We start from the raw sequence: 26737 nt of genomic DNA, 5'->3' as shown, positions 1-26737 counted from the left end.
CCTTCCCATGTTCTTCAACAGGTGATGTGTAGTGCATTCCCATGTTCTTTAACAGCTGGTGTGTAGGGCATTCCCTTTTTACCGCTGTTGTGTGGGCATTCCAATGTTTTCACAGTGAGGTGTATTGCTTCCTATGTTCTTTACAGCTGTGTAGGGCATTCCATGTTCTATAACAGCTGATGTGTAGTGCATTCCATGTTCTTTAACAGTAATGTGTAGGGCATCCATGTTCTTATAACAGCTGATGTGTAAGTGCATTCCTATGTTCTTTAAATAGCTGAATGTGAGGCATTCCCATGTTCTTTAACAGGTGATGGGTAGGGCATTCCCATTCTGTCTTCAACAGGTGATGGATGTAGTTGGCAATTCCCTATGTTCTTAACAAGCTAATGTGTAAAGGGCAATTCCCATGGTCTATAACTAGCTGATGTGTAGTGCATCTCATGTTCTTTAAACAGCTGAATGGTGTAGGGGCAATTCCCAATGTTCTCAAACAGGCTGATGTGTAGGGATGCCCATTCCCATGTTCTTTGTAAAGCATGCTGGTGGTAGGGCATTCCCATGTTCTTCAAAAGCCAGGTGATGGGTGTAGTGCATTCCCATGTTCTTTAACAGCGTGGTGTGTCGGGCATTCCCATGTTCTTAACGCTGATGTGTAGTGTAGTTCCATGTTCTATAAATGCTGTTGTGGTAGGGGGCCATTCCCAAGTTCTTCTAAACGAGCTGATGTTTGTGCTATTCATATGTTCTTCAACGCTGATGTGTCGGCAATCACATTTCTTAAACAGCTTGATGTGTGGGGCATTGCCCATGTTCTTCACAGCTGATGTGTAGGGCATTCCCATGTCTCCTATAACAGCTGATATGTAGCATTCCCATTCTATACAGCGATGTGGTAGGGCATTTCACGGATTCTTAAAACAGCTGATGTGCATTCCCATGTTCTTTTACAGCTGCTTGTGTAGTGCAGTCCGCCCGGTTCTATAACAGCTTGATGTGTAGTGCAGTCCCCATGTTCTATAACACGCCTTGTGTGTAGGGCATTCCGCATGTTCTTAAACAGCTGCTGTGTATTGCATTCCTCATTGCTTTAACAACTGTTGTGTAGGGCATTCCCATGTTCGTACACAGCTGATTGTGTAGGGCAACTCCCATGTTTCTTTTAAAAAACAAAAAGCCTATGTGTAGGGCTTCCCATGTTCTTAAACAGCTGATGTGTGGGGCATTCCCATGTCTTTAACAGCTTGATGTTGTAGGGCACTCCCAGTTCTTTAAATAGCTGATGTGTAGTGCATTCCCATGTTTCGTTACGAGCTGGTGTTGGGCATTTTTCCCATGTTCTATAACATCTGATGTGTAGTGTAGTTCCATGTTCTATAATGGGCTGGTGGGTAGGGACCATTCCCATGTTCTTTAACAGCTGATGTATTGTGCATTCATATGTCTTCAACGCTGATGTGTAGGGCATTCAACATATTCTTAAACAAGCTGATGTGTGGGGCATTCCACCCCATGTTCTTCAACAGCTGAATGTGTAGGGCATTCCCATGTGTCTATAACAAGCTGATGTGTAGGGCATTTCCATGTTCTTAACGAGCTGAATGTGTAGGGCTTCACAGATTCTTAAACGCTGATTGTGTGGGGGCATTCCCATGTTCTTCAACGCTGATGTGTAGGGCATTACCATGTTCTATAACAGGTGAATGTGTAGGGCTTCCCATGTTCTAAACAGCTGATGTGTAGGGCCTTCACATGTTCCTTCACGAGGTTTGATGTGTAGTGCATTCCCATGTTCTTTTAACAGCTTGGTGTGTAGGGCAGTCCCATGTTCTTTAACAGCTGATGTGTTGGGGCATTCCCATGTTCTTCAACAGGGTGATGTGTAGTGCATTCCTAAATGTTATTTAAACAGCTAATGTGTAGGGCATTCCCATGTTTCTATAACAGCTGATGTGTATGGCATTCCCATGTTTCTATAACAAGCTTTGATGTGTAGGGCCTTCCCAATTTTGTTTTCCAAAACAGTGTTTGTTGTAGTGCATCCCATTTGTTTCTTTTAACAGCTGTCTTTAGGTTAAGGGCATTCCCAATGTTCTTTTATTACAGCTGAATGTATTGGGCATTCCTCCATGTTCTTCAACAGGTGATGTGTAGTGCATTCCCATGTTCTTTAACAGCTGATGTGTAGGACATTCCCATGTTCTTCAACAGGTGATGTGTAGTGCATTCCCATGTTTTTTAACAGCTGGTGTGTAGGGCACTCCCATGTTCTATAACAGCTGATGTGTAGTGTAGTTCCATGTTCTATAACGGCTGATGTGTAGTGCATTCCTATGTTCTTTAATAGCTGATGTGTAGGGCATTCCCATGTTCTTTAACAGCTGATGTATTGTGCATTCATAGTCTTCAACAGATGATGTGATAGGGCATCACATATTCTTAAACGCTGATGTGGGGCATTCCTATGTTCCAACAGCTGATGTGTATAGGGCATTCCCAGTCTATATCAGCTGATGTGTGGGGCATTCATCAATGTCTTTACAGCTGAGTGTGCATTCCCACAATGATGTGTAGGGTTGAATTGTTCTTTAACACTTGATGTAGTGCATTCCCATGTTCTTTAACAGCTGATGTGTGGGGCATTCCCATGTTCTTAAACGGGTGATGTGTAGGGCATTCCCGTGTTCTTAAACAGGTGATGTGTAGGGCATTCCCATGTTCTATAATAGCATATTCTTTAATCGCTGGTGTGTGGGGTATTCCCAGATTCTCTAACAACTGAAGTGTAGGGCATTCCCATATTCTTTAACAGCTGGTTTGTGGGCAGTTCAATATTCTTTAATAGCTGATGGATGGGATATCTTTATATTCTTCAACAGCTTAAGTAAAGGCGGTTACATATTATTTAAAACGATAGGATAGAGTGCAGAGAAAGACTGGAAGAGGCAGGTGATATCCATTTACGCTTGAAATCCCTTGAGCACGTAGATGCATTTTCCCTGGAGAGAGAGAGAGAGAGAGAGAGAGAGAGAGAGAGAGAGAGAGAGAGAGATAATTAGGTTGTTACTGTATCATGTGAGCCAGTAAGTGACGTTAACATTCACGAAGTTCTGCTGCGCAAATTTCTCAAGGAAGGACCATAACACCACCTCCCGCTAGGATACTGTTATTATTATTAATATTTTAATATTATTATTACTACTCCAAAAGCTGAGGCACAAACTTTACAGTAGATTTCCTTTTTCGTGATCACTATTATTATTGTTGTTCAAAATGACATATTCATACTGAATAAACGACAAAGTCCATGAAGTTAGGCTTCATATAAACATAATGCAAGAGAAAATTATGCGAAAAGAATCAAAGATAAGGAAATTAACAGCAGATAAATACACTCATATACATATGTTAACAAAGACACCTATAAATAGAGAAATAATGCAAAAGTATTTTGGCGTTACGGCATCTATTAACCTTCCAGCCATCAACGTCCCAAAAAAGAAGAAGAAGAAGAAGAGAGCAAATTGAGTTATAGTAAAATACTAGGACTTTTTTGGTTACTGTTAACAAATAACGTTGTTCCCACTCCAACTTGTCTTAACTTTCTGACTAACTTTTGAAGCCAACGTAATTATTAATTGACCTAACACTTAGGAAACAAAAAAACCCGTTTCTTATTCTTTGAGAGAGAGAGAGAGAGAGAGAGAGAGAGAGAGAGAGAGAGAGAGAGAGAGAGAGAGAGAGAGAGAGAGAGTACTTCTCCAGTCGACTTACAAGTTGCTCTTAAAATAAATGGAAAAGATCCTTCTACACGTAAAAATGGGTCCGAATCCCTCTAGATTAATCGCCGTCAACTTGAAAACTAATTATTCTTGCTTAATCACAAGTTGATTAAACCTACCGCTTAGAAAATTAAACCCAACATTTACTTCTAATGGGATGACGCGACTAATTATATGACCTACTGCTGGGATATATAAACTGTCCATTTTGAAATAAAAATAGATGGGTGTTTTTCTGCCATTTTAGGACCTAGTCGATTTCCTTCCTTCCAGGGATCCTTAATTTCAAGCTCAAAAAAAAAAAAAAAAAAAAGAGAGAGAGAGAGAAAAAAAAAAAAACTCCAATGCGGTAATATGCACATAATACTTTTCAAGAATGGCAGCAAATATCTGTTCAAAATAAACAAACTTCATTTCACATCACTGGTAAGTAACCACAACTTTGAAACACGTTGACTCTCAACTTACCACACTTCATGATCGATAGTATGATTCCGATGGTGGGTCAGCATTGACATAACATATTTCCTGACCGAATGGACTTCATGCTTTGGAAGAGTCAAGGCTCCCACGAAAACAGAAGACTCAGCGATGTCAGGTAAGCTCTACACCAACGGACCTGCTGCCCTGGAGGCCTATTGAGGATCCTACAATTACTGAGGACCCAGCTGTGACAGATATGATCAAAACAAAAGTCCTTTGGGAACCAGCGACTTCAGACAGTTTTTTATAGTCTAAATCTACGGGATGTTGGAAGTCATCCACTCAACTTCGGAAACCAGCCACTTTAAGATCGTTACGATCTCAGGGGTTCCCAACCTTTTCGCATGAAAGGGCCACATTATCACTCCAAATACAGATGGGGGCCGCATATTAGAATTATTCTCCTTACTATCGGATAAAATTCATATCTATTTGATATATACTAATTTAGCTTTAAAGTTTAGTTTAAGCTTAGACTCATATGATAGCTATTGCTAAATAGCTATTATTCCTATAAATAAAAAAATTATAAATAGTAGCTTATGTTTTACTGTACAGTTTGTGCAAAGAATAATGAGTTATTGAAAATTCTATTTATCTCATCTTTAATGGTTAACTTGATGCGGCATCTTATTTGCAAGCTTAGCAATAACAATTTCAATATATTATTATTTTCATTGAGAGAGAGAGAGAGAGAGAGAGAGAGAGAGAGAGAGAGAGAGAGAGAGCATTATTCTTATATTGCTCTGAGGGCCGTACTGAGCATCATTAAGGGCCGCAGTTTGGGGATCCCTGATCTATCCCATGAACCGTGGGAGTCCGCCATTCCAACTAGATATGTCCAAATCGAAAAGACTTTGGGAGCCAGTCCCTCATGCAATTATATGTAAATATACTGGACCTAGGACTTTGGGTTGCTAAGATTCCCTTTAACTAAAATTAAGGGTCCATGTAGGATAGTAAGCCATTACACATTAATCATGAATCAACTTTTTTTTAAACAACACTGGTATCCGTGTTGACAATAATTTAACCACAATCCACAGTTTAGCACAAATCCTGAAAGCCTCCAGCTCACCAACTCCTAATTTACCAAGAAACTACAAAATTTTTTCATTGATTAGGCAGCTTACGTGTTAATGTGGTATATACAAAATAAATAAAATATATAAAAGTTTAGTGTGGATACAAAATTTTAAGTTGACAGTTAGGACTGAGCTTAATTAAGGATTTAAGAGGTTAAAATGAAAGGTGTGAAGGTACTACCGAGACAAAGACCACCAACGGTCGAGGCACCGATAAGATTCAGGGTCACAAAGACGTCGCTGCTAATGATGGTCAGCGCCACTTTTTTTTATGTAATATTTGGAAAGATGATTAAAAAAAAACGTACCCAAACTCAACTTCTGGATCCTTCATCACCCTTTGGAAGCCGGATAAATACGCATGAGAGAGAGAGAGAGAGAGAGAGAGAGAGAGAGAGAGAGATAGATATTTATTCAGTAGCACACATCAGTTAAAGAGATGGTGGATTACAGAAGTCTCTGTAGCCAATAGCTCCTCCTACTGCAAGGCTCCTTAATCGGACAAAGCATATAACCTTTCGTTACTTACAACGAAAACGAGACATCTAAGGAGACTGGACATTGTGCATCGAGATGCCATTATGCTATATACACGTCAGGAATATATACAAAATATATTCATAAATATACTTCATACCTGTATGCTCCTACCAGTCACACACTATACATACAATGTCCCGGACAATGGTCAAAAAAGAATAAAATGAGTTCAACGTGAGGTTGATGTTCCTCCTTTTGCAAAATACAAAATACTAAAATTGTCCAGAGAATCCTGCCGTCTGGTGGCAACTGCAACTGTACATAACAAGGAACGAAATCCACATCATTGTAGCTGAAAATCAGCCAAACAATGCTACTACAACTTACAAAAAAAATTGCACAACCTGGTGCAAATAGCAACGGGTCACAAGAGGCACGGAAGCCATTATAACAAGAGTGAGTTACACCACGGAATGCAAGAACTCAAACGGAGCATACCCGTCGAAACCCAGACAGACATTTGGACAAAATTCAGCGCCGTCGGAGTGAGTGAGATGGTAACGAGATGCAAACTCTCCAACAAGAATTGAAGCAATGAAAGCAATGCTCCCAAGCATGAGTTCCATTCCCATTGTGTACAATGGCGCAAAAGGCAAGCCCTCGCGAGCGCGCGCGCCCTCTCTCTGTCCATGAGCAAATAATCTTGTTTGGTGACGGCGTTGAGTGAAAAGCAGAGAGGCAGCATTTGCTGACGAATATCTGTTTACAAACATTCCTCTGCTGACACTGTGAGCTCAGATGCCTCATCCTTTCAGACGGATTGCTCTCCCCAGAATAATAATACAATAGAAACGCATTTATACATCAGGATATGTATCACTGCCCATGCACACATTATGTATACATCAATGTAGGTATAAATTTTTATATTATTCGACAGACGAACTTTTTGGCATCTCACCCTTCTCCGAGTTGGTGACCGTGTTACTAAAAGCCAGTTTCTTGAATTTAAGTTTATTCAGGTATGAATGAAAAACAAATATCCATAGTGCGTATCTAAAACGGTTCTGGGTAATTTGGTATACCGGTATTCTGACTGGTAATTTGACTCTTGGTAAATCACTCCCGGTTTTCTGACTGGTAATTTGACTCCAGGTAAATCACTCCCAGTATTTTGACTCCCAAGGGTTACCATTTTTGTTAGCATTCGGTTGTTTATTTACAGACTAAATAAACAACCGAAAGTATAATTTCAGTGACTTTTGTTCCCCATTTGTTTGTTTATTCAAACAGTAATGCAGTTAACTGAAAGTTTCATTCCAGTGGTTTGTATTCCCGTGATCCATCAACTTCTCTCAGCCTCATTCGTTACACACACACACACACACACACACACACCATGCCTCACGTTTTTAACAGTAGACGTGGAAGGAAGAAACTTGTGGATGACATGAATTACATCTATGAAGCACAGAAACGAACTGCCGATGGATCTACGACTTCCTGGAAATGCGAAATTAAGTCCTGTAAAGTTCGAGTCCACACCAATGACACACGATGAAGATTATGCCATAATTAAGCACACTGGTGAACATTATCAAAGCCCAAAGTTCACAAAACTTTAGCGGACTCAAAAGACACAAGCAATTTCTTCTCTGGAATCTTAGCGTTCATTAACTGCAACTACTTGTGGAAAGCTTGATGAAAAGGAAATGGCTCACGTGTAATTAGCAACATGAGGAACTGGCGTCACGCAAAATGAAACGCCCAATCCCTCAGAGTCGATTTGGTTATAAGATCCCCATGAATACAAGTTCCTTGAGAGTGGCGACCTTTCCCGCAGTTTCATAGTGGTGCAAATGATGCGGAAAGATTACTAGCGTTTGCATCCAATAAAGGGCTTGATGACTTGGTGAACTTAAAACACTGAGCAGGCAATGGAACTTTCAAGTGACCGAACTATATTTTATCAGTTTTACACGCTTCATATTCAAGTGGGTTCATTTAGTGTTCCGCGATTATTTGCACTGCTTCCAAACAAGTATCAAGAATGTAATCTCACAACCGCCTTTTTAATAAGGTAACTGAATTACGTCAAGGACCTTGAAAACGTTATGATGGATTTTGAAAAAAAAAAAACACATTAATAGCACTTTTTTCTGATTTTCCTGGTGTTTCCATCTCATGTTGTCCTTCCATCTGTCTCAAAATGTGTACAAAAAAAGAATGAGAATTTGGCTTTAAAGGAAAATACCACCATGATAATGAGTTTAGCATCCAAATTAGAATATTTTTCGGCGCTGGCTTTTCTTCCTCTCGATAGACGACGACGATCTTCCACAAGAACTTGTGTCTTATTTTGAAATATCGTACATAAGACACGTGAGAGGTAGAGGAATTAGACAGCGAAGAACTCCTTTGTTTCCCATTGCTAGTGGAATATCCGCTGTAGAACTGAAACGGAATACGGAAATACTTCGCACTAATAACCACTTATAAACTGGGTGTTTGAAGAGGCGCAAGCAGGATTGCTAGATGGTGCCTATTATTATTATTTTTTATTTGTGATGTTAATTGCATGAATAATTGTATTAATAATAAAAGGATATTCATTTTTGTAGTAATAAGCATTTTCTCTATTAATTGCAATCAATGTAACCTGTATACTGCTGAAAATGTTTGAATAAAGATGAAGATAAAATTGGCTTCATCATTATGTTTGTTTTACCCGTTTTCTATGAACAGTTTATTCCACTGATATATATTACAGTGCATACTTATAAAAAATGTAACAAAAATTTTAAAAAATAGAGCATTCACCCATATACTCATATAAGCAATGAAGTATAATAGTATACAAATGGACAACGTATTCTTTATTTAGTAAGCAAAAATTTCATGAGAAGGGGGGCGTTGGATCTATATTTAATGCATGCAGAGGGGGCGCGAGGCAAAAATGTTTAAGGACCCCTGATTTAGAGGGATATCACAACGGACTACAAAGTTCTGTAAATTGTACACATCCGAATCTATGGAAATTAATTACCATACTGAAAACGGAAGAAGACTTGGCTCAACTGAAAAAGATTCAGTTTGATGAAGGCGAGGTCTGCGAGACCCTCTCCCCCTCCAGAAAAAAGTATAAAGATATAAACAAACGGCTGCAGATTATTGCCAAGCTATATAGTCCTGAAAAAAGAAATAAATATTTTACGAGCAATAGCTCACAACATTCATCATTGTTGAAGCTTTTATTCATATTTTATGGTTTGCTTTTTATTTTACCTTTTTATTACAAAACTTTACACCTTATCTTAGCCTGATATTACTATGTGCTTTGCTTTTATTGCACCTTTTTTTTCATTTCTTATTTTAGTCTGATTTATTATTTCTTATTTAGCCTGGTATGATTACATTTATGCTTTGCTTTTTATTGTCCCTTTTTCTTTTATTCTTAATTTAGCCAGATATGATTACATTTATGCTTTACTACTTATTGTACCTTATTTTTTTTTATTACAGAATAATAAACATTATCGACTACTACTGGTATTATTTTTCCTCTTATCGTATGGTTATATTTACTTGTTTATATTACATGTATCGAATTCATGTTTTTGAACTGATAACACGTTTTCAGCAGTTTTTTTTTTCATGAAATCTGAATTTTTATAATATTGGAAAATAATTGTAAGCATACCATTTATGAATGAAATACATAGATATCTTGAATGTATGAGTGCATGAATATACATACACCTACTAGTTCGTGAATTCAATAAAAAAAGATACTTATCCATGAATAAACATATAAATACTTATCCAAGAATGTATATATTCTTCAAAGTCTACATCTACCGTAAAAATGTATGCATAACAAAATCATGCATAATTGTATGTACTAACCATTTCAAGCCCGTTGTCGCATAGGTTTTCTCGAATATCTTTTTGTATATCAGCTGTATCGTCTTGATATTTTGGCATAGCATGGTTTAGACCCTCCGATAATTCTGTTCAATATAATGAAGTACCAGAATTTATTGATTAAGGCAATTTACTCTTGAACGTTTTCAATTGCCTCAACATTCGTTGTAGATATCCGAACACCTGTCCTTGGCTTAGCTAAAGAGTTAGGAAAGAAGCCCCGCCCACTCGTTTCTTCCCGAATATATGAAGGACAAACAACTCACACCCTCACGAATGCGAAGCAAATGTAAGCGCTCTTCAAGGAACCCGACAGAATACCACCTCTCCCTTCCTTACTGACTGTCTCGAGCAATATGAATGCGCTTATCAGCCCCTGACAGATGGACTGGCTGGCTCTGGGGAGAGAGAGAGAGAGAGAGAGAGAGAGAGAGAGAGAGAGAGAGAGGTAACGAGCAGGTAAGTGATACAGAGGGCACGTTTTAACTTCAGACTCTTCTTCACTCACTGATTGCCAACGGTTACATTAATACAAAGACTGCGCATCACTGATTACGCACAATGATAACATTAAGCCATAAATAGAGATTCTACTGCTATAATTACGATCATTAATGAGGCGAAGAGATTTCATAGAACGTCTCTAAAAACAGCGATTCAACACGTCAATCTTCTCGAGTAGATGAAAGCAGATTCTGTTTCCGTAATGAATGGCAGCTAAAAAGTCAAAAGTGTACATCCTCGACTATGGAAACACGTGTGAACAGCGTAGTTCTACTACTTTTATGATTACCAGAACAGATTAAATACATAAAGATTCGACGTCCATGAGTACTTAGCAGTAGAAAAATGGAGCAATTTAACTTCTATGATTTTAAGCAACTGAAAAATAAAAGCAATTCTGCGCTGAGGAGTAAAAACATAAAAATCAAAGATAAACTATAAATCTCTAATTTATAAATATTGAAAAAAAAAAAACTGTTATAAGACTACTAAGAAGGTAGAGCAACGAAGATAAGGCTCTACTTGTAGTTAAAAGAAAAATGCGACTCTACGTCTTCGATTCTAACATTAAAATAAAAAGATAATCTCCCCCCCCCAAAAAAAAAGAATAACGAAAAGATGCAATGCGAGATAAAAAGCCACAATGACATTACCTCATGATAGGGGTAAAATAAGAAAGAAAGCGATCTTGCATCCAGTATTCTACAGTTGAAACAAAGGAGGTATTCATGAAATATATAGTATATATATATATATATATATATATATATATATATATATATAAAATACATATATATATATATATATATATATATACATAAGAAAAAAGTCCAGAAGAGTAAAGAGATAAATAAAAAAAAAATTCTTCTTCACTTACTACATTTGTGTCTCTCCTCCCAGCGCAGAACTGGCTTATTCAAAATGCGCTGGGTCAGGTGCGTGTCGGCCTTGTTGTCCACTGTCGAGGAGGAAAAGAAAACATCGTTAGTATTTTAAGGTGTTTCTGAGCCAATTTCTGACAGGAATCGAAAAGATATATTCTAATCAGTTCAAACAAGAGACAAGTTCTCCTGTTCTGTAACCGAGTTGGGATTCATCTGATGCAATCGATTCTTCCAAGTTGCACATTCCTTGCATGCAATAATCTATTAAAATCCTAAAATAAAAACCATAGTTTTCAATTCATATCCACATCGTAGTATGCATCCAGAACCAGAACCACATCTCCAAATGTAATCGATTCTTCTCAGTTTTGCATCACTCACATACAAGTCTATTACAACCTTATAACTAAATCATAGATCTCAATTCGGATCCACATCGTGGAATGCATCCAGAAACACATCATGGATCTCTGTTCAGAATCATATCCTTCTCAAAATCAAAGAACGTCACCGCCACGATATTTCATTTAAATTACAGCAAATTTCTGAGGTATCTGCTCTCAGAAGAAACGTTTCTACGTCAGGATCTAAAACGAAATCCCGACGAGTCTTCATCATCCACCGCTTCAACCCTTCACAAAATCTCACTGAAATTCTATCGGTAACATTCCAAAACATCCCCCAATGGGAAACTACCCTTATTCATTTGACGTATCCACAGAACAATAAAATCAATGGGAACATTTTTGAGTCATAAAAAAAACCGGCACTGGAAGACGTAATCTTTCTTCAACCAGATCAAAGAATTTTGAAAAATCCTCTAATACATACACGATATCCATCCGACGTATCTACAAAATATTCAAATCCAAAAGTAATTTCCTGACATAGAGAAGAAAACTAACAAAAAGCAAACAAACAGACAAAAGGGTACAGTTCAAGTCATAATCTCTTTCCAACCAGATCAAAGAAGAAAAACAAGATGAGATAAATTAATTATAGGTAAAAAATAGATAATATATTATATTATCTCAAATACAAACAAAATCGGGTAAGCGGGCCATTCAAGTCATTTAATCTGTCTTTTCCATTCCAGATCAAAGAAAGAAAACAAGATGAGATAAATAAATGGAAAAAAAACTAACAAACAAACAAAGAACGGATACCGGGCCAAAGTCATAATCTTTTCCTTTCCATACCAGGATCAAAGAAGAAAAACGAGATGAGATAAATAAATGGAAAAAACTAACAAACAAACAAACGGGTACGGGCCAAGTCATAATCTCTTTCCATCCAGATCAAAGAAGAAAAACAAGATGAGATAAATAAATGGAAAAAACTAACAAACAAACAAACGGGTACAGGCCAAGTCATAATCTCTTTCCATCCAGATGAAATTAAGACGGAAAAATAAACATAAACATAAACTCTCGAAAAAAAAATTAGCTGGATAAATTCCGTCCACGCTTTCCTGATTAAAGGAAAAAAAAAAACACAAACAAACCTTAGAGATTGATTATCTCGTCCGTCGCATTGCAATAAGTTATCCTCCTTTGCAACGTGAATTCAATTATCATTCGCATGCAACGTGGCGGCAACTGCCCTGATTAGGAAAGAGTTGCCCTTCGACGCGAAATTACGGTCGGCGGTATTGAGTTGCTTAAGGTATTCCACATTAAATTACAATTACCGGCGGTAGACTGGCCGCCTCATTACCTCTGCCTCATTAACCGGGATTAATGATATACGACAGTGTTACGCATTATGAGGAAGCGGAAAAACGCCCAGAGAAAGAGAAAATCATTTCTAAAATTAAACGTACGTTCTCAGATCTGCGTTTGTTTTGAATAATAATAATAATAATAATAATATAATAATAATAATAATATAATAATAATAATAATAATAATAATAATAATATTAGAATGATACATTCTTACAGTATAAATGGTGGTAAGGATTTTTTAAATTTTGAAAAACCCCTAGAAAAAATATTTCTTAAAATAAACGTACATTTGGAGAAATTATTCTCATTTTGAATAATAATAATAATAATAATAATAATAATAATAATAATAATAATAATAATAATAATAATAATAATAATAATAATAATAATAATAATACACTTTTAACATTATCTATGGCAAGGATTATTTAAAAATTATTGCAAAGGTCTGGAAAACTCTATGAAATAAATATCTCTGAAATTAAACACGCATTCTAAGAATGTAAGCTCATTTTTTATCAACAACAACAACAACAACAACATCAATAATAATCATCATCATCATCATCATCATCATCATCATCATCAGCATCATTATTATTATTATTATTATTATTATTATTATTATTATTATTATTATTATTTATTATTATTATTATTAATTATTAATTCATCCACTTTCAACAGTAAAACTTGTGGCAAGAATTTTTCATTTTTAATTTTTAAAAGTCTACCGAAGTTGCAATCTATATGGCAACATAATGCTTACATCTAAAACCGATATGAATTACGAGAAGAAAAGGGGGAAAGGGGAAAATGATGGGAGGATTACAAGGTGCAACACACCTATGAAGGTTCAGATATCCTTAATTTAAAAAAAAAAAATATTTCACGCAAGACAAAGGCAAAATCTGGAGAGGAAGGGGACAAACCATATCCAACAATCGCCGTATCCCACAATCGCTGTAATATGAGTTTAGCATTTTAAGATCGCTAAGTTATGGCCACGTAAAATGGAATGGAAAGGAGTACGTATAAAGTTTAGGCCAAAGCCAATCTCTGGGGCTTATAAGATCATTCTGCGCTGAAAGGTAAATTGAAAGTAGAAATGTTTGAAAGGTGTAACAGGAGGACAACCTCGCAGTTGCACTATGAAATATTTGTTAGGAGAGGGTGGAAAGTAAGATGGAAGAAAGAGGCTATGAACAAAGATAAAATAAAAGGAATGAAAGGGTGACAGCTAAGGGCCGAAGGGACGCTGCACAGAACCTTTAGTAATGCCTACAGTGCATGATTGACGGCACTACACCCCTACGGAACCATTTACTTATAAGATCGAAAATAACCAACTTTGGAACTAACTCTATTAACCATGATCTCATCGTAGCCCAATGCCACTCGCGTCTGACTCTCTCTACTTCACTTTGTAATCCCTTTTCCTCTAGTCATGTGGATGATCAACATGAAGGTTACTGAAGTAGATTTTCCAGGAGGCTGTAATATGGCTAAAATATATATATATTTTTTTGTGATAAATGTGAACACAGTAAACCCGAATAGTGGAGAAGCCATTATTGGTTTCTTCTGCAGGCGGCCTTGGATCTATCCGCCTATATAGGGAAGATGGGCGATAGCATCTATCTTGGTAAATTTTAATCTTAGGCTTAAGCACTACTAGTAGTAATGTCCTTTCCCTCACTTCTCTCCATCTGATCTTCTGTCTGTCTTCTATTTCTTTTTCTCTGCTTCCTTTTTATTCCTTATCCTCAGCTTTCTCCTATCTCATATCTCACGATTTCATGAAAACATTCCAGCTCGAGTTTTCACCCATTGTATTTAGAATCCACGTCTTCGGAAACGTGCACCAAAATGAACCAGGTTAACGTACTGGACCCGATTGGATTAGGCTGACCTTTCTAGCATAACGCCGCTAATCAATAATTCACAATAGCTTCGGCTACTCAAATCGGTCTGCTTCACACCTCCTCCTCCTCATCCTCTTATCGTAATAAACGATGAAATTGTATTCGTTTCCCGGCGATATGAAGACGTCTTCCAAGTGAGTTTCTGCCAAGCGTTTCCATCGGTTGATAAAAATTGCGATTTTGATTTTGTTCTGTCTTATAAAAGGTCTTCGTCGACGATGAAATGTAGTGTAGAGTTCAACGAGTTTTTTTTAATTAAATCAAAGCAACTAGACTCACTAAAGACAAAAAGTTGCAAGCATCGTGATTACTTTTCAGGAACTCTCTACCATCGGAGATCTACAAATATCAAGGGACTCGGTCATTCAAATGTTCCAAATAGGCCTAAAGAAATTTAACAGATTCATATTTAGTGTTCAGGAATTTTCAGTGTGAGGTAAAAAAGGACGAGGCCTGGAGGTCATGAGCTCTCTATCAGTCTTGAAAAATAATTCGAGTCACCGCAATGAATTAAAAATTCTATCTTTAGCCATAGACACACAACAATGATTTGCAAGGAGCCATCGGGTATATCGGAGGATAACCTCGCTCTCTCTCTCTCTCTCTCTCTCTCTCTCTCTCTCTCTCTCTCTCTATATATATATATATATATATATATATATATATATATATATATATATATATATATGTATATATATACACAGACACACACACACACACACACACATATATATATATATATATATATATATATATATATATACATATATATATATATATATATATATATATATATATATATATATATATATATATATGTTTGTGTGTATATATTTCTTGACTACCTTCGTGATTACCCCGGGCTTTCTTCCATCCTTCTTTTTTAGCTGCCCGTTTTATTGTTCTGTTTCGTAACAGGAAAATTTCCCAATAGCATGAGTGAAATGATGCAAAATAAAGTAGAATGATCTAAATACAGTAAAATCTGACAGCGTAACAAAGAACTGGGTTAAATATACAGGAAACAGTAGCAAGTCACAAGCACCATTAGAGATTTCCAGTTAAGGGAACAGGATCCTCGGATATTAGCTATAATACATTGGTCTAATTGGATCACTAGATCCCGGTGGGGAAGTGGGTACGAGTGCTTCATCACATTTTATATCATACAGAATTATTGGTTATATTGAGATATTATATGACTTTCAAAGATCTTGCTAAAAAGTTCAACTGAAGAACAAAAATGCTAATTATCAAAAAGCAATACAAGATATGGGACAAATCTATGCATCACTGCCTCTGATTGGTTGAAACAGTATCGGCTGCAGATATTTATCGTCAGCTCCAAGAAAACGATGATAATAAGCGATCAAGAACCATTAAATCTAATAGATTGATCACGCCATGAGATAAAGAGATGAACAAAATTATTTATAATTTTTTTCTAATTTATTGTCTTAAGAAAGGGAAGCTGCATCCATACACAGGATATCAGCTTTCAAGCCTTCACACATCGGCAACGGCCGGAGAGAGAGAGAGAGAGAGAGAGAGAGAGAGAGAGAGAGAGAGAGGAGAGAGAGAGATAAACTTTTATTAATTGACATTTTCTTTAATCCCCCAAATTTCCTAATTATTTTCGTACCTCTTCTGTGACATCAAAGACACACTTCAGCACTGCATGCTGTAGGCAAAATTGGATTTAATTGGTTTGGCAAGCAATTTCATAATCCCTGAAAGCATATATTCAAGAACACGATAACCAACGAAATTTGTGAAGATTCACTCAACAAAATACCAAACTGAAAAAAACAGAAAAAGGCAGAGAAATGGATGCTCAGAAAATGAACGAAAAAAGGAGTCTGTTGGCGTTAGGTGCAAACTTCATGAATTCGCGTGGATTGATTTCAATGTCGCAGGCGATCGTAGATACAGGCATCCTTCCCTCTGTCCTTGAACTTTACGAGATGACATTCTCGTATTGACTAATCATCTGTCTTGTGTTGCAAAAGTACGGATCGCTTCGATCTGCTCCGGCGAGATGACACAGATACTCGAGGTTTAACAGTCCTATATTTGACTCTCGGGCTTTTCAAACATGAGCTTCTTAAAAGCACACTATGTATATACTATATGTATATATATATATATATATATATATATATATATATATATATATATATATATATATACAGATGCAACAGAAGAATTCCGTGGAAAGTGGAGTAGAATAAGGAATATAGGTAGACCAGTACTTGAGTAAACATTCCTTATTGCGATTAGTTTCGGGCTCCAACATACCCCCCATCATCAGGCATTTCAAAAATAATAAATATAAAATAAAAACACTAAAATAAAATAAAATTGAACACACCAGAACTAACTACCAAAAATTAAAATTGGACAGTAACATTTAACCTAGTAAAGCAAGAGTCAAGAGAGGAATAAAAGTTAATTACAAATATAGTTACATGCGATATACACAAAATTAAAACAAAGTATCTCAACTGACCGTTCATTATCACAAAATGATCGTTTTTCTCTGATGATATCGATGTGTTCAATATATTGTGGTTAACTGTATATCACTAGACCGACTGGCTAATATAAAAAAAAAAACCGATACTCAGAGGATGGTCATGCTGAACAAATGGCCTTCAACGCTTGTTTGTCAAATGATCTGTTTGTCGTAATTGATCGACCTACTTGCCATTTCAGACCCGATGTGGCGGCGTCGTTTTTCTGGAATATCTTCCAAGCTATTATATAGAAATAGTCAGACAGTTATGACATTCTAACAAAATGTTTACAACATCCCGCCGTAATCAATAATGTTATGGGTTAGTCAAATTTATGTACTTTGGGAGTTTACTCTTATGCTATCAAGTTGTATTCAGTGAGTACCCAAACACCTGACCAAAGGTTCAAAGAAGTAGACTTACCCCCTCCCCTTCATCCGTTCCCTCCTTCCCCAACCAAAAAACTCCCCCCATTCCCCTAGCACACCCAACCTTCTATCACCTCTCCCCTCCTCTTCCCCCTCTGATTCTCCCGCCCCTTTCTCTCTCTCTCTCTCTCTCTCTCTCTCTCTCTCTCTCTCTCTCTCTCTCTCTCTCCAGAATTAATACATTGTACATTATTATATCGTATTGATTTTGCCACATTATAACTCAAATGTGTCCATCCTAACAGTGAAGAGCTCAACTATGATGTTCAACTTGATTCTGCTGTGTTGCCAAAGAATTGTCTAGTTGAGTTGTATATAGAATTTAGGCCAAAGGTCAAGCGCTGGGACCTATGAGGTCATTCAGAGCTGAACTGGAAATTGACAGTAAAAGGTGTGAAAGGTGGAAGAGGAGGAAACCCTCGCAGGTGCATATGAATCAAGTGTTAGGAGAGGGTGGAAAGTAAGATGAAGAACGAAGATATGAAAGGAGGAACAGTTAAAGGAACGAAAGTGGTTGCAGCTACGGGCTGAAGGCACGCTGCAAAGAACCTTAAATAATGCCTACAGCCCACCGCCTGAGGTCCACTGACGGCACTACCCCACTACGGGGACCAAAGAATTGTCGTGGGAAATTATATATTTGTGATCTTGGATTGTAAGTATGCGCATGGCAGTTTTTCTGCACCTGTTGTTCGATTGTTCGTATAATGTGATGAGAGAGATTGGGCAATGGGTATAATTATTCTACAGTGAGATGGTGTCATAAGGATTCGTAGATTTCATTTTAATCGTCGTCGCTGTCAAGGAATAACTAATTCTCATCATCGCCGTCAAAAGTGACAATGACGGGTTCCACACTGTCATGGATATTGCCAGAGGACCAATAATCCTCCTCGGCGCCTTCCCAAACCTCCGTGGTTGCACATGTTAAAATGTCGGAGTGCAATCACACGTTTGCACCCATTTGGACATCTAGCAAATTGGCCATGGGGGCCAGCGTGATTGTAGGACACCTTTAGCACCCACGACAAACCACTTTCTGGGATCGTATGCCAGCGAACATTTATAGCATATTGCTCAAATACTCTATTCAAAATTGTCAGCCGAGCCAAAAAAAGTCATGGCCATTAACCATCGATTCATTACTACTACACCCAACATTTCTATTCCTAAACTATTTAAAAAAAATGACTATAGAATAACTATGTGTAATACTTTATATCTCCCTTTGTGCAATTTAGAGAGAGAGAGAGAGAGAGAGAGAAGAATTGGAGGGGGAGAGGTTATAGAGGGGTGGATGCACAGGGGGATGGGGGAAACGTGTTGGAGGGGGAAGGCGGGAACGGATAGGGGGGAGGGGGTAAGTCGACTTATTTGAACCTTTGTTCAGGTGTTTGGGTACTCACTGACTACGACTTAGGACCATAGGACCATAAGAGTAAACTCCTAAAGTATATGGATTTAACTAACTCTTACAACATTATAAATTACGGCGAGGTGTTGTAAACATTATGTTAGAATGTCATAACTGTCCGGCTATTTATAAAAAAAAGTGCGTTTACTTTTCTAAGACCGCTCTGGTGGGCCAGGTAGAAAAGGCAGACTTGTCATATCTACGGGTATGTCAGTCTCATTAAATGCTTCCCGCAGATGTAATCCTTCTTAAGAGGATTCGCTTTAGACCTTGGGAGTCGAGGGAAATGGGTTGTTTCTTCCCTGTTAACATTTTTTTAAACTTTATTTTCATTCCCGATTCTATCTAGCTATTCCTTCTTCTCTTTCTATAAGATGCACTGAATGGCCTGTTGGCTCCGGTGTTTGGACTTGAGACATAATTTCATAAGTCAGTCGATCTATTATGCCCTTAGAAAAGACAACCACTCATTCCTTCTTTGCATAACATTTTTATCAAAATCATCCAAGTCAGTCACAGGACTCACTTTCTCTTTTCTTTTTTGAAATACTGGAGATTCCACTATATTTCCCGTCTCTCTTGATTCCTTGTTAAGTCTACGAATAGTCAATGCTGACACTTTTGTTGCTTCAGATGTTCTCTGGATAGTCTTCGAAACATCAGTTACAGGACCTTCATGATGTTTTTATAAAATGAAGTATTTCAGGAAATTATAGAATATTTCCTTGGTCTCAGGTGGTGGGTGAAGGTGTTTGCGAGAGTCACTTGGGCTGTCCATTCATACTTATCACAGTGGGTGATCGAGAGCGAGTATCCTTGAATGATATTGACCATGACATTTTGAATCCTCTTAAAAATCATAGGTCCCCTAAACTCAGATCTGGCATCGCCGGGGAAAAAATATGCCACATCATTTTCGTTAATGAAACTGAGGTTTTAACAAAGAATATACGAAATAAGATTATTCAAAATATCTGATGGAAACAAAGAACCACATTTCAAGAAATAAAAACTTTTTCAATAGACTCCATGATAATAATATGATTACCATAACATGAAAATTGGCAACGTATGATATCTGTACAGGCTACACCACAGCGATCTTAGAAAAGTAAACGCACTGCTTGCTTTGGAGATACTCCCGAAAAAGGAAGCCGCCACATCGAGTCTGAAATGAATAGTAGGCCGATCATTTAGAACAAACAGGCCACTTGACAAACAAGCGTTGAGTGCCATTCGTGAGTGAGCAATCGCATCAGCATGGATTCCTTTTCTAGTCGGTCTAGTGATGTGCAGCTAACCACAATATATCGAAACATCGATACCATCAGAGAAAACCATCACTTTGTAATAATGAACGATCAGTTGAGAGGCTTTGTTTTAATTATGTGTCTATCGTATGTAACTATATTTGTATTTGTCTTTTATTCCTCTCTTGACTCTTGCTTTTATAGATTAAACGGTACTGTCCAATTTTAATTCTTGGTAGTTAGTTCTGGGGTGTTTAATTTTATTTTTATTTTAGTGAATTTTTCTTTTAAATTGTATTTATATTTTTTTATTTTTTATTATTTAGATGCCTGATGATGGCAATAAAGAATGTTTACTCAGACACTCAAACACACACACACACACACACTATATATATATATATATATATATATATATATACATATATATATATATATATATATATATATATATATATATATATTATATATATATATATATATATATATAAAATATCATGTTTGTATAAGATCATACAATAATGGGAGTTTACTAGTAGAGAATGCAAATCTATTCTGAGTAATAAGCTTTTCATCAGTACGAGGACCATAATAAATGCTAATAAACGTTTACTGAAAACTTCCTTAACCAGTGACATACCCTCCATTATTTCAGTTGCAATTTGGTACTTCTTGTACGGTTATAAATACAAGTGAAATTAGTAAATTTCTGAAATTATCTGATACTTTATGTAACTCACTCTCCTTATTGCCATGTTACATCAATTGTGATGATGATAAGAGTAAGACAAAGAAAAACTTATAAGGCCTATTAAAACCAAGGTCCTTTAAATATACTCGGAGAGGTCGGCTCATCAGCGAGCGAAAATACATTCCCTCTGCGCATGACGCCACGCTACGAACAGTCTCCCCTGACAGCACTGACTCTGACAGGTAGGTATACGTAGTAACACGATGCAAGAATACCTTTCCAGAAAAATACTTCTTGAGGTTAAATATTTTTATTTTGTTTTACTGACAGTACAGATTTTCCTTATGGCAGACCATACATCAAAGTTTCATAATATTCTGAGGCTTATAAACAAGAAGTCATAAGGTATATTTCAAGGGAACACAAACACTGTAATGTACTGACTGTCACTTATCCCTAACCAAAGAGGTATGGATTAACGTAGAGAAAGTTGTCCTTGGTACTAAATCTTACACAATGAGTTAAGGATTAACATAAAGAAAGTTTTTTGGTACAATGAACTCTCCTTTTAATCCTAACAGATTAACAGAACAAAGATGACAGTTTAATGGTGATGGAATTGAGATATGCATGAGTTTGTTTCTCACCGAGCCAGGTGTGGACCCCGAGGGGAAAAACTAAGTTGTTGTTTTCAAGGTTTTTCTTACTGTACTCCTGCAAGTCCTCTGTTTCTTTTTACTCATGTCGATAATGTTGTTGAGGTGCCGCATTCTAAAAAACACTGATATTTTGGCAAAAAATCCCAGAACCTCGTCAGGAACACCAGCGACAGCAGATTCCATTTTAGCAGCTATTGTTTTTATGCATTCCGTTCCTGGTATAAGACCATAGCCATGAATTGCTGTAAAAATTTCTCTACAAATTTTCAGTTTAGAAAAAAAGTCGCCTGATGGTGCAAAGAGTTTTCCTTCACTTAAATGATGGACCCATGTCTCTGAAGTCTTGCGGTTAACAATGTACCCTATATTTGGATATTTAAAGGAAAACTTTTTCAATACATATCCACCGATTAAAACATTCAGTAAGTGCAAAACGAAACATAAATGAACATATGTATATATATACACACATGAGTGTGTTATATAAACACGTACATGTATACATACATATATAAGCATATATATATATATAAATATATGTATGTATGTATAGATGTACGTGTATATATAACACATGCATATATATATATATATATATATATATATACTATATATACGTATATATATACACATTCTTACTTCCAAAACCGTTTCCGAAAAAGAACTATAATAGCTGATAATTCATATTTACAACTCTCAGAAGACTGAAACTTTAATAATGTCAAAAATAATTAAAAAACAGTGGATAGTTACTCAATTTACGACGAGCACTTAGCTGCTTCTGGAGCAACAAAAAATATCAATAACCAATAACGCGACAAGAAAAATCGCTGAACGAAACGTCAGAGGCAGCTGACGGAGCGACGCATTCCTAGAAATTTCATTCCGAAATGCAACTGGAATCTGGAATCCACACTGAAATCCACATCGACGAAAATATGAGGTTAGGCACCATGACCTTCGGTAGCCATGACGTTTTGTGGTCTGTACTGTGTGTGTGTGTGTGTGTGTGTGTGTGTGTGTGTGAGAGAGAGAGAGAGAGAGAGAGAGAGAGAGAGAGAGAGGCTAACAGTTATGACATGTAATTATATTATCGATAGTTTAGATTAGTTTTCTTTTCGGATAATTAGCTATAAACGCCTCATATATATTTATATATATATATAGTATATATATATATATATATATATATATATATATACACACACACACAACACACATATATATATATATATATATATATATATATATATATATCACCATAAGCAATTACTTTACAGCTAATGATTCGATAAAGAAGACTAATTTGAACGATTGATGAAACAATAATATGTCATAAGTAATGCAGGTAAAATTAAATTGAAATATTTCTCTTGACTCAATGGATAAATATGTAAAGTCACCCTCAAATGTTAATGAATTGAAGAGTCTCTTCATTTGAGGTAAAATAATATGATTAGCTGGTTAATACAAACAGCAAAGAAGGGCAAGTTAATTTAACGTAATAACACGACAGGTTATGAGTGAATTGGTTCTTTCTTCTTCTTCTTCTTCTTCTTCTTCTTCATCTTCTTCTCTTCTTCTCTCTCTCTCTCTCTCTCTCTCTCTCTCTCTCTCTCTCTCCTCCCGATAACCTTCACTGAACAAATACATCATCACAAAATGTGACAAGGTTTAATGTGTACTACCTACCTCTCTCTTTCCCTTTGACCACAAATACGTATAAAATGCCAAGCGATTACAGATGTCCTACTCTCACTCTCTCTCTGTCTGTCTGTCTGTCTGTCTCTCTCTCAACACACAATCCATACTGAACCAGGGTGTGACACTCAAAAAGGCGCTGTGAATGAAACATTTGCATTCCCCATTCCACTGTTACGATGGCCAACACCCAAAATTTTATCTATTGTGTTTATTTTTTGCCAGGGAATACCTTTTCCTAGCCTAGGCCTAAAAAAAAAGAAAAGGAAACGAAAGGGTGATTTTATAAGAAGTTGCTTAAAAGACAGGTCCTGCGATATTAAATTTAAGTGACAAATTCTAAAGCCTGGAGGTCGAATGGGAGAAACAGCCGCCGATTCGTGCAATCCTAAGAGGATTACCAAATGAAATCCAGTCAGGATAGGAAACACTGCAGTTTACAATGAGAGAGAGAGAGAGAAAAAAAAGATTTCTGATAGCGCCATCTATTGTCACTGCGACGAATTACTAAAGGAAAAATATACGAGAAACTGCTAAGGAAATCCAGAAAGTTATGGTGAACAAAGTTTTGTATCTTAAAAATGGAAGCGAAATATCTTTTTATTTTCAAATGAAGGGGTAGCATTCTTAAAATGAGATGGAAGAAGTGTTAAGTTTAGAATGAAGGGAAAAATTTTTTTTTTAAAAGGAACAGAATATGTTTACATATTTTTAAAATGAAGATGAGATCGATCTTAAAAGCTTAAAATGAGGAGGAAAATATATATAATCAACGGTTGATATGAAAGGGACGACATTTTTCTTATTGCTAAATTATCAGAAATAAAACGTTAAAGGTGAAGAGAAAAACGAAATATTTTGAACCTGCAAAATAAAAGAAAAAAATGATGCAGTTCCAATGAGGAAATTAATCAAATTTCTAACATTTTAAATGCGAGTGAGAGATAGGATTTGTCTCAAAATTAAACTTAAAATCTTTTATTAATCATGATAGCGTCAAAAGAGATATTTTATTCATCTTACTGAGGATATAAAAATTCATCTCACTACAACAGAAAACAATTTACGTAAATCGCCAAAGGGAACAGAACAATTCGAAAGCTCAATAAAAGTGAAACATTCTGAATAAAAAATAAATGTTGTAAACTAACAGAAAGAGAAAAAAAAATCTCAAAACTGAAGAAAAGCACGAATTTTAAACAACAAAGTGAAAAGAAATAAAGACTGTTCTTCAAAACAAAGAAAAATGTAAACCCCCAAAATTCAACTGAAAAAAATAATCGTTATACCGAAAAGAAAAAGAGGATATTCAACTATCTAAAAGAAAGAAAAGAATAAAAACAAGAAAAGAAATACAATGAAAATAAAAAAGGCGATCGTAAACTAACTCAAGGAAGAAAAATAAATAAAAGAGAGGAAGCCCCAAGATTAAACAGCTCAATCTAGAAAAATACGAGTTCCCTCTTAGTCCGAAATTGTGCCCGGAAAAAAAAAATCCCCACCAAGGACTTTGGGCTGCAGTGTTTGTTTCCCTAGTGAGGGGAAAATAACGGTATTCATTAGCCGCCAGTGAGGAAAAACGGGAAAAACAGCGTCCTTCTAAGTGCGTCCTATGCTTGAGGACAGGAAGGAAAACAGGCTCTCTCTCTCTCTCTCTCTCTCTCTCTCTCTCTCCTCTCTTTACTTACGAGATTAAACAAGGGAATCGAGCAACAAAATAATTGCGCAGCGCTCGGGAGAATCTTAATGGATTAAAGCGGCCAATTTGGAGAGAGTTTTCTTGATTGTCTCGGGGCATTTAACGAGGATATAAAACGGAGTACGGGAAGGACAGAAAGTTCACATGAAATTGAATTGATATAAGCTTGCGTACAAACACGCACCATAGTATGTATTTATGTATCCATCTGTGTGTGTACATATATATATATATATATATATATATATATATATATATATATATATATATATATATATATATATATATGTATATATATATTATATATATATATATTAGTTATATATATAATATAGTTACAAATAAGGCGTTTTTCCGGTTAATGGGTACCTTGAGAAAAAGAAGAAAAAAAGGAAAGTTACCAAAATATTGATCAATAAGCTTTTAATCCAACGGTGAATTCACTGGGTAAAAGTTTCTGGAATACACACACACACACACACACACACACATACACACACACACAGATATATACATATATATATATATATATATATATATATATATATATATATATATATATATTGTGACAAAGTGACAAATATCTGGTTACTACACTTACCAATCATTAATTGTTGCCTCACAATAGCCGGACACCTGAACCTTCTTCACAGGTACTAAACGACTAAATACTCTAAAGGCAACAGTGATCCCTTAAACAACTTACCAGTATTGGAGAAAATCACACTAAGTTCATTAAAACAGGTGTGAGGTAATCTTTTGTGTAATTAAATTAATTAAAGGGCATCACTCCATCAACAACTTTAAAAGTCTAAGAATTTCCTCTGATTTCAGAAGTCTAAGTACTTCCCTGGTTCTAACTCACTTCAAGTAAATTGAAGGAAAACAGCTCAATTACCACTCTTTGTTTCTACCTAAACGTGTCACATAATTACTTACTTATACTGGTGAAAAAGAAAAGACTTACAAAAATTTTAAATACAAAAATTTATCATTAAACTCAAAATTTATAAGTGAAATTCACAATATCTGGGAAATTTACTGTTACTTGAAAACAAAGCAAAGTTTAATTAATTCTTGAATCAAGTAAGTAAAATTAAATTAAATTAATTTATCACAAAATTCAAGAAAATTAATTCAATCAAAATTCCGAAGTGTTGGGTAATAATTAAAATTTGGAAATTAAATCACAAACGTTAAACAACAATAAAACTTGAAAAGATTTTTAAGTAAATGCAAATTATTTCACAAGTGTTAAATTCAATTAAATGTGCAATGATTAATTAATGAAAACCACTAAGTTAATCAAATTGTGAATGCAAATGAAAACACAGAAAAATGTTGATAATACCAAAGTTGTAAAAAGCACCAATCACACAGAACATAAAAATAAAAATACACACTTCAATAAGAAAACGGATAAATGAACAAAAATCACTTCAAATGAAACAAACACAAAACACAAAAATTTCACCAAACTATTGTAACTATTAGTTGCAACTAATAAATTTTGCATAGCACTTTACCTTGGTACCAATTTTCTTTCTGCTGCAGCTAACTCCAAAAATTTCACCAATTCGCAA

At 36.0% G+C, this 26737-nt stretch overlaps 1 protein-coding gene across 2 annotated transcripts in view; it reads right to left on the bottom strand.

Annotated features, from left to right (window-relative positions):
- Window positions 1-26737, bottom strand: part of LOC135196135 (relaxin receptor 1-like) — a 518632-nt gene that overhangs the window by 156185 nt on the left and 335710 nt on the right. For both annotated transcript variants that reach the window (XM_064222669.1, XM_064222680.1), the window contains exon 4: window positions 11136-11216. In XM_064222669.1, coding sequence (XP_064078739.1) covers window positions 11136-11216 — 81 coding nt within the window. The remainder of the gene's footprint in view (window positions 1-11135; window positions 11217-26737) is intronic.

Source organism: Macrobrachium nipponense, chromosome 23 (genome assembly GCF_015104395.2).
Source record: "Macrobrachium nipponense isolate FS-2020 chromosome 23, ASM1510439v2, whole genome shotgun sequence".
In the NCBI taxonomy this organism is placed as follows: domain Eukaryota; kingdom Metazoa; phylum Arthropoda; class Malacostraca; order Decapoda; family Palaemonidae; genus Macrobrachium; species Macrobrachium nipponense.
This window is presented reverse-complemented; position numbering and strand designations above follow the sequence as displayed.